At 37.8% G+C, this 12202-nt stretch overlaps 1 protein-coding gene across 6 annotated transcripts; it reads left to right on the plus strand.

Moving 5' to 3' along the window:
- Positions 1 to 310: 310 nt before the first annotated feature.
- Positions 311 to 11974, plus strand: Znf300 (zinc finger protein 300). Of its 6 annotated transcripts, none has more exons than XM_005380557.2 (5): positions 311 to 1232; positions 2722 to 2762; positions 8555 to 8681; positions 8924 to 9034; positions 10205 to 11974. In XM_005380557.2, exons 1-5 carry the CDS (start codon positions 1169 to 1171, stop codon positions 11755 to 11757), a joined length of 1896 nt encoding a protein of 631 aa, XP_005380614.1. In that variant the 5' UTR covers positions 311 to 1168; the 3' UTR covers positions 11758 to 11974. The 6 variants fall into 6 exon arrangements, with proteins under 6 accessions (XP_005380614.1, XP_013367853.1, XP_005380616.1 ...); XM_013512399.1 differs by having other exon boundaries at positions 313 to 1232; positions 10772 to 11974; XM_005380559.1 differs by having other exon boundaries at positions 1126 to 1212.
- Positions 11975 to 12202: the final 228 nt, after the last annotated feature.

Below are 12202 nucleotides of genomic sequence, written 5' to 3' on the forward strand. Positions count from 1 at the left end.
ATCACTGCTACATTCCCATCACAGCAACAGTCTTTCTGAAGACAGCCTCTCCTTGGCTAAGTCCAGATTTGTTTTTATTTGACACGAGAAATAGAATTGTTAAATGTAAAATTCGCTGTTTATTTAAATATATGCCCAATTTCATAGCCTATGTGAAAAACTATGATTCCAAATTGTATTCACTTACACACGAAATATCAGTTTAACGTGCATTTTTTAAAAAAACTATAAAAACTCGATGTAAAGGGTCAAATTCAAGGTAACAATTTTAGTGCTCACTTTCTGCAGCAGTTCTTTAAGTTCTCTGTTTTAAATTTGGTGGATTCTTTTTAAATTTTTAAACTCTTTGGCAGTCTTTCTTTTCACGTTCCCGCCCCATTGTGCAGTCCGTCTTCTCTGTGTCTCAGCCTCTGGGTCTCCCTGGTCTGGCTCTCGCTCCGCCCCCGCTCCTCCTCTCCCACCTGAGATTTTTCCCCGCAGTTTCCGGTCTCCCCTGGCGCCGCGCCTCCAGGTCTTCCCCTTCTCTGCTTCTCACGATGCCTCACCATTCCTCAGTTTCCTCTTCGCTGACTCTCAAGTTTCCTCTTCTGTTTCTCTTCGGTCTGCCCCCGAAACTTATTATTGCAATTACAATTTCCCCCGGAATTCCTTATCACTGTTAGTAGCACAATTACAGGTCGTCACTGCTACTTATCCCTCCTCCGTCCCCAGATTTTAGCCCAGCAGTGGACTCTCCCGAGGGAGGACTGCAAACTGACCAACACGATTATGTGGAATCGTAGGCAAAAATATTTTACCATTCCAAATGATTCCTCTTTCACCAAAGCGTTCTTTCCATAAACAGTAACACTCCAACTGCTTCCCTGCCGCTGCCCCTGAAAATCCTCTCCTTAAAAGTTCTCAGTTTACTGACTGACACTTTAGTGCTTTCTGTCATCTCCTTTAGCCTCCGCTCTTCCAACGGGGCTAATCCTCCGCCTGTACGGAACAGACTGGACTCAAGATGGCGGCTCCCTTGAGGATCGTTGCTTGGGAGCAGCCATATTGCCTCCTGAACAAAGCGCCCCTTACGGAAGAGTACAGGCTCCAGCCCAGCGCTGCGCTCTCCCACAGGAAGCGAGAGAGGGCTCACCGATATGGATGTGACAGTTGTCACCTTTAATCTGTGATGGGCGTCTCATGGCCTGATAATCGAACTGGTGGTCAGAAGAGGTACAGGTTAAGTGATGAGTGTGAGTCGGTGGGCTGGTGGGCTTGGTATTGGGAGGGGAGTTATCAATGAGGATCTGTTATACATTTATGGTCACAGGTAGGGGATGTGGAATTAGTATTAGACTAAGTTGGGAGTGAGGGATGGAGTGAGCTATTTCATTAAAAGCTGTGGAATGATTTGGTGATGGGGTGTCTGGGATCAGGCATGGTGTGTTCCAGGTGTACTATCTGTTGGGGTAACTGATTTAGGCTGCTGTGAAGTACCAGTGATTTGTGGTTGGGCAATGTGGACTAAATGATGAGGGCATCCGTGTGGGTTACGTGACTGCCAGGCCCAAAGATTCCAACATTTGCAGGTGTGCTGGTAGGGTCCGACAATCATGGTGGTCATTACCAATGTTCTAAAGAAGGCTTTAACTTGTATTAAGTTTCACAGGCCAAAGCACCTTTTGAGTACTTAAAAGTTCAAGTCCCTCTTCACATCTTTCTTCAAACGACCACTGTCCCTTTAGCCTAGTGCCCCCCTCAATAACAATCATTTTAAACAAGACAAAACAAATAAAAGGGAATAGGATTATTGTGAAAAGTTGATTTCAGTCCTCTTCTTTCATTGAAATAGTTTTTTTAATTTTACACAAGAAACAGTTATTTAGCATCTACTGGGTGTATGGACATTCATATAACTATTTCCCTTACTTTTTTTCCATATTTATTTTGATAAGGCCTGGAATATCCTGTATAAAATATTAATCATTAGTCTCCCTGTCACAGGAACCCCAACTCCCTCTGAGCCAATTCAACCTTCTCCTCATGACTCCTTCTGGAAATGAGAAGTATTTACCATGTTTGTACCTTCCTATATCATGATATATTTCCTTTATGAATGATTCCAACTTAATATCATTTTTAAATGCAGCCAATTGCATTATTGAAAATCAGCAATAAAAATTTGAACAAAAAATCTTAAAAGTAACATTTTAGTCAATGAGTATTGATTTGGCAGAAGAGTTTGCTAAGATAGGGGAAAATATGAGAGCTCTTGGGATTGGAATTTGAGCTGCTGGTTCTTTCTGGGGGATAGGTGGATGCATTTAGTGATTCCTATTCTTACTACCAGAGAGCTCCATCTATAGTTGAATCTTTATGGATTGACCCATGATTATTGTCTTGTGATAATGTTCTACAGTAAAATTGCTGTTTCCCAGAAGGCACACTAACTCATGAGTAAATTAACTGGAAATATATCTCTACATCAATTAAAAAACACTCTTTTGTGTTTGGTAAGTAATCATCAGTAAATATGTTATAAGCACAAGCAGAGTAAAGTTTGTTGATCAGTACCTTCTCAAATGGTGCTTGCTGATGTTTCTGTAAGGCTCAAACAAACTTCTCCCTCACAGTGGTCATTATCCACTTGATTTCTAATGGTCACTGTTTCAAGAATATGAAAGCCGAGAATGGGTTTGGGCTGTGAAAACTTGATTCTGATCACTAGTGTTGCTTTTTCAGGCATCTGCCCTTTTGGAAGAGTACAGAAAATGAAGTCCCAGGTGAGTTGCTTTTTAAAAATTAACCTCTTTTGTTTTCCATGCAGTCAAATGTAAAGTACAGTAGCTAAAATTTGGATTATGAAAAGACTAGCAAGAATAAAAATCAAGATTTAGAAAGACTTGCCACGCAATATGTAGAAAATCTGGCTTAAACCATTTTTATAGATTGTTGTGTCAATTTTCATGTCCTTTCTTACAGACATTAATAGCTATTTCCTTAAACCCAAGTGGACAAATTTCCCATGGGAAGAAAATATTTCTTGCCATGTAAGACTAAAAGAAAATTTCCTTTTTGGTATCTCCCTAGGTCTACTGTTCTCACCAAACACTAATGCAATAGTAGTTGTCTTGTAACTGTGTTTTCAAGTTATCTTTTTTTAGAAGGTATCAATGTCTTAGTCAAAGTTTTCAGAGCAGGGATAGGCACACTATTACTGATGGGCCCAGTTCAGTTCTCCAACTGTCTTTGCAATGATTTACTGAGGCACAACTATGCTGTTTGTATACATAGTGTCAGTAGCTGTTTTTGACTTATGATGGCAGAGTAAAGTATTATACCAGAACCACATGGCTTTGCAATGCCAGAAATATATACTTTGCTTAAAAACTTTGTTGATCCGTGCTTTATGGGAACAAACTCATTATAAAGGTTTCCTACAGTCTACTTTTCCCCAGACATAATATTTTAGATAGATACAATTTGAATGCTGGTCCAAAATACATTTTTTCTCCCAAAAAGCTGTTCTTGAATTATATTTATCTGGTTAAGGTTTGGAGGGCAGAGTTCCCTGATGCTCCATCCTTTGCTATGCCTTCAGAATTCATAGTCTTACTTTCTAAATTTATTTTTTCTCCAATCCTCATTTTTAAAAATTATACTAATTTTATTTTCTCTGTGTCAGCATTAATTATATGCATGGTGTAAAATTTGAAACTGTACAAGAAAATTAAAAGCAAAGAGAGCTTTTAACATAAACTCTTCTCCTGAGATGATCAATTTTATTTGTCTTGAACCTTCCAAATAACTGCAATTAAGGATATATATGTGAAAGTACAAATAGGAAATGTCTCTTACTTTCTTCTACTTTTCTTTTGGAAAAATAATATCATAATAAATATTTTGTTGTGCTACCTTATTTTTAGCTTTCCAGTGTAAAAGTTTTTGTATATCTTCCCATGTAATACATAGAATTCTCCTTTGTTATTTTAGCAGATGTATGATATTTCCTTGTAGCCTGGTTGCCTGGGGTTGTTCCCTCATATGTAAAAACAGACACTGTAATCTTCTTAGGTGTGTTGTGAAAAATTCAGGAGTAAAAAAGCATACCTAAAACTGTAAGTAGGACATGGCTTTTACTGTATGCATTAGCTCTTATTACATCATCATCATTATTCTGAAATCTTGAAATATGCTTTCATATTAGTAGTCCTTTTATATATTTTACAGACTTTAACAACTGAATCGATTGAGAAAAGATGAGTTTGTTTATCTTCTTGGCTCTCAGAATCTTTACAGCTATGTTCTCCAGTATAGTGGTCATGAGGAATATGTGGTTATTGATCACTTCAAATTGGTTAGTCTGAATTAAAATATGCTTTAAGATGTATAAGAATTTGAAAATGTGATTTTAAAAACTCACTAAGAGTTTTTAAAGATTACATATTGAAATGATATTTTGAGTAACATATTAAGATAAATATATACTATGGGAAATAACTTTTTGATGTAGCTCCCAGAAATTTTTAAATGACCTTTCCCCTTAACGTTCTAGTTCAAAAAGATAGTATCTTAGTTATTTTTTCATTGCTCAGATGAACTACCCAGCATCCAAAGCTAAAGGAAGAAAGGTTTATTTCAGCTCACAGTTTATAGAGGTTTCAGTCCATGATTGGCTGGCTCCAATGCAGGGTGACATTGTAAAGAGGCATCACAGAGAAGAACCATTTATGGTAAGCAGAAAGCTGCGAAAGCATCCAGGCAGCAAGTCCAAACAACCAGTGACAAACAACTAGCATCAAGTCTCTTTGTGTCCTTTATCTTGTATCCTGACTACCTGTCCTTCGGGTGGATACTACTTGCACCCTTAATCCTAGCATTGCACCATGAATCAATCCCAGCATCACGCACTGCATCCAGCTACCTCTGAAAAAGCCCCACCTATGGCCACATGAGACTGAGAGAACATCTAAACACAAGCCATAACATTTCACCCTGGGCCCTCAAAGATACATGCAGTTCCCTTTATGCAAAAGGTATTTAGTCCATCTCTAAGAGTTGCCAAGTCCTAACAGTTTCAGCATTGCTGAAAAGTCCAAATCTGTTACTTGTTTCTTTTTTGCCCAGTACCAGGAATCGAACTCAGGACCCTGTGCTTGCCAAGCAGGCGCTTATGCCACTGAACTATATCCCCAACCCTTGGAAAGTCCAAATCCAAGTCTCCTCTGAGATTTAAGGCAAGCACTTTATCTACAAGCTCCTGTACAAATGAAAAGAAAATTAAACACTTCTAACATTCAGTTGAAAAAGATAAACATTTCCATTCCAAAAGGTAAAGATAGAGCAATACAAAGGAATGATACCAAAGCAAGTCCAAAACCCAACAGGGCAAACCATAAGTCCTGTAATTCCACATCTAGCATCCAAGACAGTCTGTGGCAAGATGTGAACTCCAAAGGACTTAGGTGTCTCCATCCCTATGGCATTTCTGGTGATTGTAGCTCATACATCTTCTATCTTGAGCTGGTTCTGCTCCCTCCTTGCAGTTTTCCTCAGACAATGCATGATCCTGGCTTCTCAAATTTCTAGGGTCTCCACTGCACCTTCAGCTTCATATATTGCCCTCTGAGGGGCACACTGCCAGGCCTCCCAAGCCTTCTTCTGAATTGTGAGTAGAAGCCTTCCTCACACTACAGCTCTTGCATTCTGCATGCACCTAAAATCAGCACCACATGGATAACACTAGGGTCAGCCACTTGGAATGGTAGCCAGGCTCGCTTCTTTCTTGCCTGAATGGGTCCAGTGCCTAAAATCCCAAGGAAAAACTTCCCTAGGCTGCCATTTTGGAATGTGGTGTTCTGGGGCTCTCTTCTCAAAGTGAAGTCTTTCACTTTTGCAATTTTGAGGCTTCAAAGTGTGGAGTCCTGCTGGTTCTTGTGATGTCTTCAGGCCATCTTATCTGTTATATTCCTCTGAAATATTTGACTTTTTCTTGCTAGTCTTTTCAGTGTCCAGTTTCTCCTCTGTCCCATCTTTGCAGACTAAAACTTTGCTGCAGTTTCCTTTCTGACTTCACCCTTAATACTAGTATTGCACCATGATTCAAACCCAGCATCACACACTCTAGATCCAGTCACCCATAAAAAGCCCCACCTCTGACTGCATGAGGTTTGTCATCTAAACACAAGCCATAACAGATAGCACTACTTTAGGGAATAAGAATGGCTTTTTTTGTTTGTTTGCTTGTTTGCCCAATAGGCCCAGTTACCATAGCTCATTAGCTGATTAAATATTTACTCCTTAAGAAAAGGGCTTTATATTTTTCCTGTACCATCCAGAAGTAAAGTCATCATTTTTCACATAGCCTTTTTACCCCTCTCACACCTTTGATTCTTCAATTTCTTTCATCTTCAAATGGCACTTCCATTCTGTAAGCTTCCCATGCTATAAGAATTGTTTGTAAATAGCCACTTTCCACTGATTATGCACTATATTTTTCTCAAAATTAGTGAAATTTATACCTACTTAATATAATGAAGCATCTGAGTATCATTAATGAAGCAAATGTTAAAATAACATTAATTTTCCATCAGAATGTGTTTCCTCTATATTCCACATTTATTACCTTTCTAATATCATTACTCTTCAGATAAAAGGAATGTAACTGGCTAATTTACAAAACGTATTTTTAACTAGGTTAAAACAGGAGTATTCACTTATTTTAATTTCTATAATCTTCATTCATTGTTAGCAAACATTTCTTAGGTACCAGAATTATATTGTGTATATTATACCCCTTCTCTGTCTCAAGATTTCTTTCCTAAGAATACTGTTGAGAAAAACGAGATAGATATGAAAACACAAAAAATCCCTCTTACAGACAAAGGTGCAATGTGCTGTTATCACAAAGAGTGGGCCAACCAGCTTTGTAAGTTCAACAATTAAACTGATTTGGGCTGTATACCATCAGTCTGGCCTTGAACTCATGGTGATCCCTGTTCAGCCACCCAAGTGCTGGGAATATTGACAACTCTGTTGAATTAAAATGCAGCTCATTTTAAAAAGACCTCTGAGTCATAAAGGAAATGTGATAAAGATAGAAGGAGCATTAGCAGAAGTAGAACATGCAGGGTGATTTTAAGAAGGCTAAGAATTTGAGGAAAATTGAAGGGGAGATTGCTTCATGAAAATATTGACTAGGGGTGTGGTACTAAAGTGATAAAATATTAAAGATCATGTTTACAGTGTTTGCAGTACAGCATTATCAAATACCGGGTTAAATAACCCTGTTATTGCAGGCTGATCAGGCCCGCAATCTCCCAAGCAAGTGGATAGCGAAGGCTTAAATAAATGAGACAAAAGCAATGATTTCAAGGCTCCAGGAGAGACTAACTCTCTTACAGCTTCAATATTCTCTGAGTTAGCCAAAGACTACTCTGGGTGGCCCATATTTATTTGGTTTACAAACAAAGGAGGAGGATACTCAAGAAAACTTGGGAATCTGGGCAAGACTTTTCCAAGTAATACATTATGTTAATTTAGGAGAACTATGTTATCTCCAGAAAGGCCTTCACAGCAAGAGTGAGATGCCTACAGCTACAGTCTCCTTTAAGTTAATTGGGGTTGGAGCCAGACATCCTCAGCTGTGGCCTTCAGACAGCTCACAAGTAAACACGGAAAGCCAGTTGGTCAATTCAAATCCTGCTCTGAGCCACTTTGTAGTGGTCTCCAACATAGCATGGTAGAAGGCCATAGTGGACGAAAAGATTCTCACATCACTGTGGCTAGGAAGCAGGGAGAAAAAGAAGGAACCAAAGAGGGAGGCACACTCTTCCAGGTCACACCCCTAGTGATCTCCCTCAAGCCAGGCCCCATCTCCTAACAGCAAGTAAGCTATAAACTCATCAGTGGACTAATCCAGTTACCTTCTAAACACATGAGGCTTTGGGAGGAACACCCCAGATCTAAGCCATAATACCTTACAATTTATTAAATTGCCATGTACACTAGGTAGATTTACTGCTTCTATTTTCCTGATCTGGCTAGCTCTTTTTGCTTAAGGAAGGAACTTATATTTCTCAAAAGCACTATAATGCCAAACTAGGTGTGTATATTTTGGGTACTATTATGGCTTTGTGTCCCCCAAAAGCTTCATGCAGTCATAGATGGGGCTTTTCCAGAGGAGCCTGGATCTGGAGTGTGTCATGCTGGAATTGATTTATAGTGCAATACCAGGATCAGTGGACTTAGATTAAGGGTGGGAGTGCTACCTGCCCTAAGAGCAGGTAGCCTGGATAAGATACAAGGGACAGAAAAAGCTATGGTTATTCCCTGTTGCTCTGCTTTGCTACCTTCTGCCGGCCTGAACTGTTTCTCCTCTGTGAAGCCACCCTGCCTTGAAGCCGGATAAACATGGATTGAAACCTCGACAAACTATAAGCTAAATAAACCTTTTCTTCCTTAAATTGTGTGTATTGAGTATTTTGTCTCAACAATGAGAGAAAACTAAGACAGGTACTCTGGTAGAAATGGTAAGAATGATCCTTTCAGACTTAACAGGAATGCACTCTTACAGGGGTTAGTATCATTCAAGGATGTGGCTGTAGATTTTACCCAGGAGGAGTGGCAGCAATTGGACCCTGCTCAGAGGACCCTGTACAAGGATGTGATGCTGGAGAACTATAGTCACCTGGTCTCAATGGGTAAGGATAGCTTCCCCACATAACTTGAGTTCTCCAGTCAAATGCTTTCCTCTATTAGTTACTGTATTTAACTGGTTTGTAACATATATAATTATTTTTATGATCTTCATACCTCCCCAAGTGGGGAACATTACTTTGTTGAACGCTAACTGGAAAACTTAATTGTAAATCATCTGAAACTGAACCTTTTCCTCTTCCTTCAATACAATTAATCCAGTTTCTTCATGATTTCTATTTAATAGGGTATCCAGTTTCCAAACCAGATGTTATCTCCAAGTTAGAACAAGGAGAAGATCCATGGATCATAAAGACAGATATGCCATACTGGACTTACCCAAATGCAAATCACACAGGTAAAAGACAAAGAAAGTGAAATATCTGTTCATTTGATTGATTTTTAGTTGATTGGTGCCTAAAGCTTAATACTTATTGTTATTTAAATCTCCTATTCTTTATTCTTGTTCCGAGAATTTAGAAAACATTCAAGAAATATTATTTGTAGGCATTTAGTAAGGATTCAAGGATTAATTGAAATTAATGGTGATCCTTTCATTGGAAAACTATTTCTGATTCATTTGATAGATAGATATATCGATAGATAGACAGATAGATGATAGATAGATAGATAATAGATAGATAGATAGAGAGAGAGATAGATAGACTATGTTTTTTATTATATGAAAGGGCTTTAAAGGCAATAGAAGGCAAAATCCATCCATCAATATGGGTTGTACTTTAGAAGGTAAAATTTCTTGATACAGGACTGTACACAGTTAAATATCAAATAACTATTTTAAAAGTTGAAAGAATTCAAAATTTAAAGACATATAGAAAAATTTGAGAAGATATTTTTCAAAGCATGCAGCTGTAGCTGCTCTGAATGACATAAGTTCTACAGGAGATGATGCTGCAGGAGATAAGGGAAGGCTAAATAAAATGGTTTGGAAAATAAAGTATATGAGCAAAACTTTGGAGTTAGGAAGACATGGCTTTTCTGTGTTTTAATAGTTTTACTTGATACACATATAAAGTATTATCACGAATAATAAAATTTAAGTGTATATTGTTGGTGTGAATCTAATATTGAATCTTTAGAAGGATCTTGAGTTTTCTGTTATAAAAAATAGAGGCTTGATAAACTATTTTGAGTACAGAAGAGATCTCATCTCTTTGAAGTGGTGGCAGGATAATAGTTAAGAATGTATAGCAAATGGTTTAGAAGACAAAGGAATTCAGACAGTATAAAGCATTTTTTGTTCAGTAGAAATGGGAAAATCCTAAAAGCATAGTCCAAGATTAGAGTGATAAGAACTAAGACACTTTTCCATCTCCTTCAAGTCTAAATTTTACATGAGTAATTTCTCTTCAGGATCCTCAACATTCTACCAGTCATATTTTAGACTGCACTATTTTCTAAGATGTATTTTTTAGTTTGTATGCTATGTTAGATCATCCATTTGTTCCTCTTTTTGCACTCTTAATTGTCCTTTTTGCCTTTTTCATTTTATCTTTCCTTCTTTCAGAGAGGAAGAATATCGTTCATAACTCCCAATCATGTATTTTGGGAACTGTTTCTTTTCATAATAAGATACTAAAAGGAGTCACACAGGATAGTTCATTTTACCCTATTATAAAAATCTATCCTGGTGATGAACAGCTGCAGACCTGTCAGAAAAATCAAGACAGATTTTTCAAGCAAGTTACATTTCTCAGTAACAAAACAGTGTTTGAAGCATCAAGTCATAAATATAATGCATTGGAAAAAATATTTCAAGAGTACATAGAGTCAGATATGCCAAAAGAAAGAATTCCTAAGTATGATTCATTTAAAAAGAATATAAAACCAAATTCTGACCTACTTCGTTATAAGACAAGTAATTCAAGAAAAAGCTTAGATGAGAGTTTTGGTAGTGCAAAAACATCATCTAGCCACAATTTATCTAATTCTGATCTTGAGAAATTACACGATGGGGTAATAACCTATAATGATAATTTATGTGAAAACATTTTCATCAGTAAACAATCCTTTATTCAATATCAGAATGTTGAAACTAAGGAGAAAACCTGTGTCTGTATTACATGTGGAAAAGCTTTTGCTAAGAAGTCACAGCTCATTGTACATCGAAGAATTCATACTGGAAAGAAACCATATGATTGTGGTGCATGTGGAAAAACCTTCAGTGAGAAGTTTCATCTCATTGTACATCAGAGAACTCATACTGGGGAAAAACCTTATGATTGTTCTGAATGTGGAAAGGCATTCTCTCAGAAATCATCTCTCATTATACATCAGAGAGTTCACACTGGAGAAAAACCATATAAATGTAGTGAATGTGGGAAGGCCTTCTCTCAGAAATCACCCCTAATTATACATCAGAGAATTCACACTGGAGAGAAACCTTATCAATGCAGAGAGTGTGGGAAAGCATTCTCCCAAAAATCACAACTCATTATACATCATAGAGCTCATACTGGAGAGAAACCATACCAGTGTACTGAATGTGGAAAGGCCTTTTGTGAAAAGTCCCACCTGATTATACATAAAAGAATTCACACTGGTGAAAAACCATATCCATGCACTCAATGTGAAGAAGCCTTCAGCAGAAAAACAGAGCTCATTACACATCAGTTAATTCATACTGGGGAGAAGCCTTATGAATGTGCTGAGTGTGGGAAGACATTCTCCCGTAAGTCACAGCTCATAATACACCAAAGAACACACACTGGAGAGAGGCCTTATAAATGTAGTGAATGTGGCAAAGCCTTCTGTCAGAAATCACATCTCATTGGGCATCAGAGAATTCACACTGGAGAAAAACCATATGTATGTACTGAATGTGGGAAAGCCTTCTCCCAGAAGTCTCACCTTCCAGGACATCAGCGGATTCATACAGGAGAGAGACCATATATATGTGCTGAATGTGGAAAAGCCTTTTCTCAGAAATCAGACTTGGTTTTACATCAGAGAATTCACACTGGGGAAAGGCCCTATCAATGTGCTGTATGTGGGAAAGCCTTCATTCAGAAGTCACAACTCACTGTGCACCAGAGAATTCATGCAGTGATAAAATCATAATTAACTGACCACAGGAAAGCCTTCCATATTAGATCAGTCCTTAATAATTATTAGAAACTCATTAACTTGATAAGTATGAGGATGACATCTTTAAAAATAAAGTTATACAAGGGAATTAATGTTTTTAGTGTAATGGTGCCTGATGTTTTCAGCTAAAATGATAGAAAATAATTATGTAAATGGACTTTTTTGAGACAGGGTCTCACTATGCAACTTAGGCAGGGCTTGAACTCATATAGTCCAGGCTGGCCTCAAACTCACAGTGATACTCCTGCCTCAGCCTACCAAATGCTGGAATTATAGGCATGCACCACCATGCCTAGCTGTAAGTGGACCTCTTGATATAACATGTAAAGCTTTTAAAGTTTTGAACTCATTGATCCATGGAATAAAACATGTATACAGAATGTTGTCAAATTCTGTACTTCTTACCATATCATATAAT

This window comes from Chinchilla lanigera, unplaced genomic scaffold, assembly GCF_000276665.1.
Source record: "Chinchilla lanigera isolate Chin_1 unplaced genomic scaffold, ChiLan1.0 scaffold00014, whole genome shotgun sequence".
NCBI lineage: Eukaryota > Metazoa > Chordata > Mammalia > Rodentia > Chinchillidae > Chinchilla > Chinchilla lanigera.

Bases quoted from the DNA above. Each gene is read 5' to 3' on its own strand.
- Znf300 (XM_005380557.2), top strand. From the start codon at position 1,169: ATGGGCGTCTCATGGCCTGATAATCGAACTGGTGGTCAGAAGAGGTAC. The intron at 8,682-8,923 runs GTAAGGATAGCT...TCTATTTAATAG, and splicing joins TAGTCACCTGGTCTCAATGG to GGTATCCAGTTTCCAAACCA. The intron at 9,035-10,204 runs GTAAAAGACAAA...TCCTTCTTTCAG, and splicing joins CCCAAATGCAAATCACACAG to AGAGGAAGAATATCGTTCAT.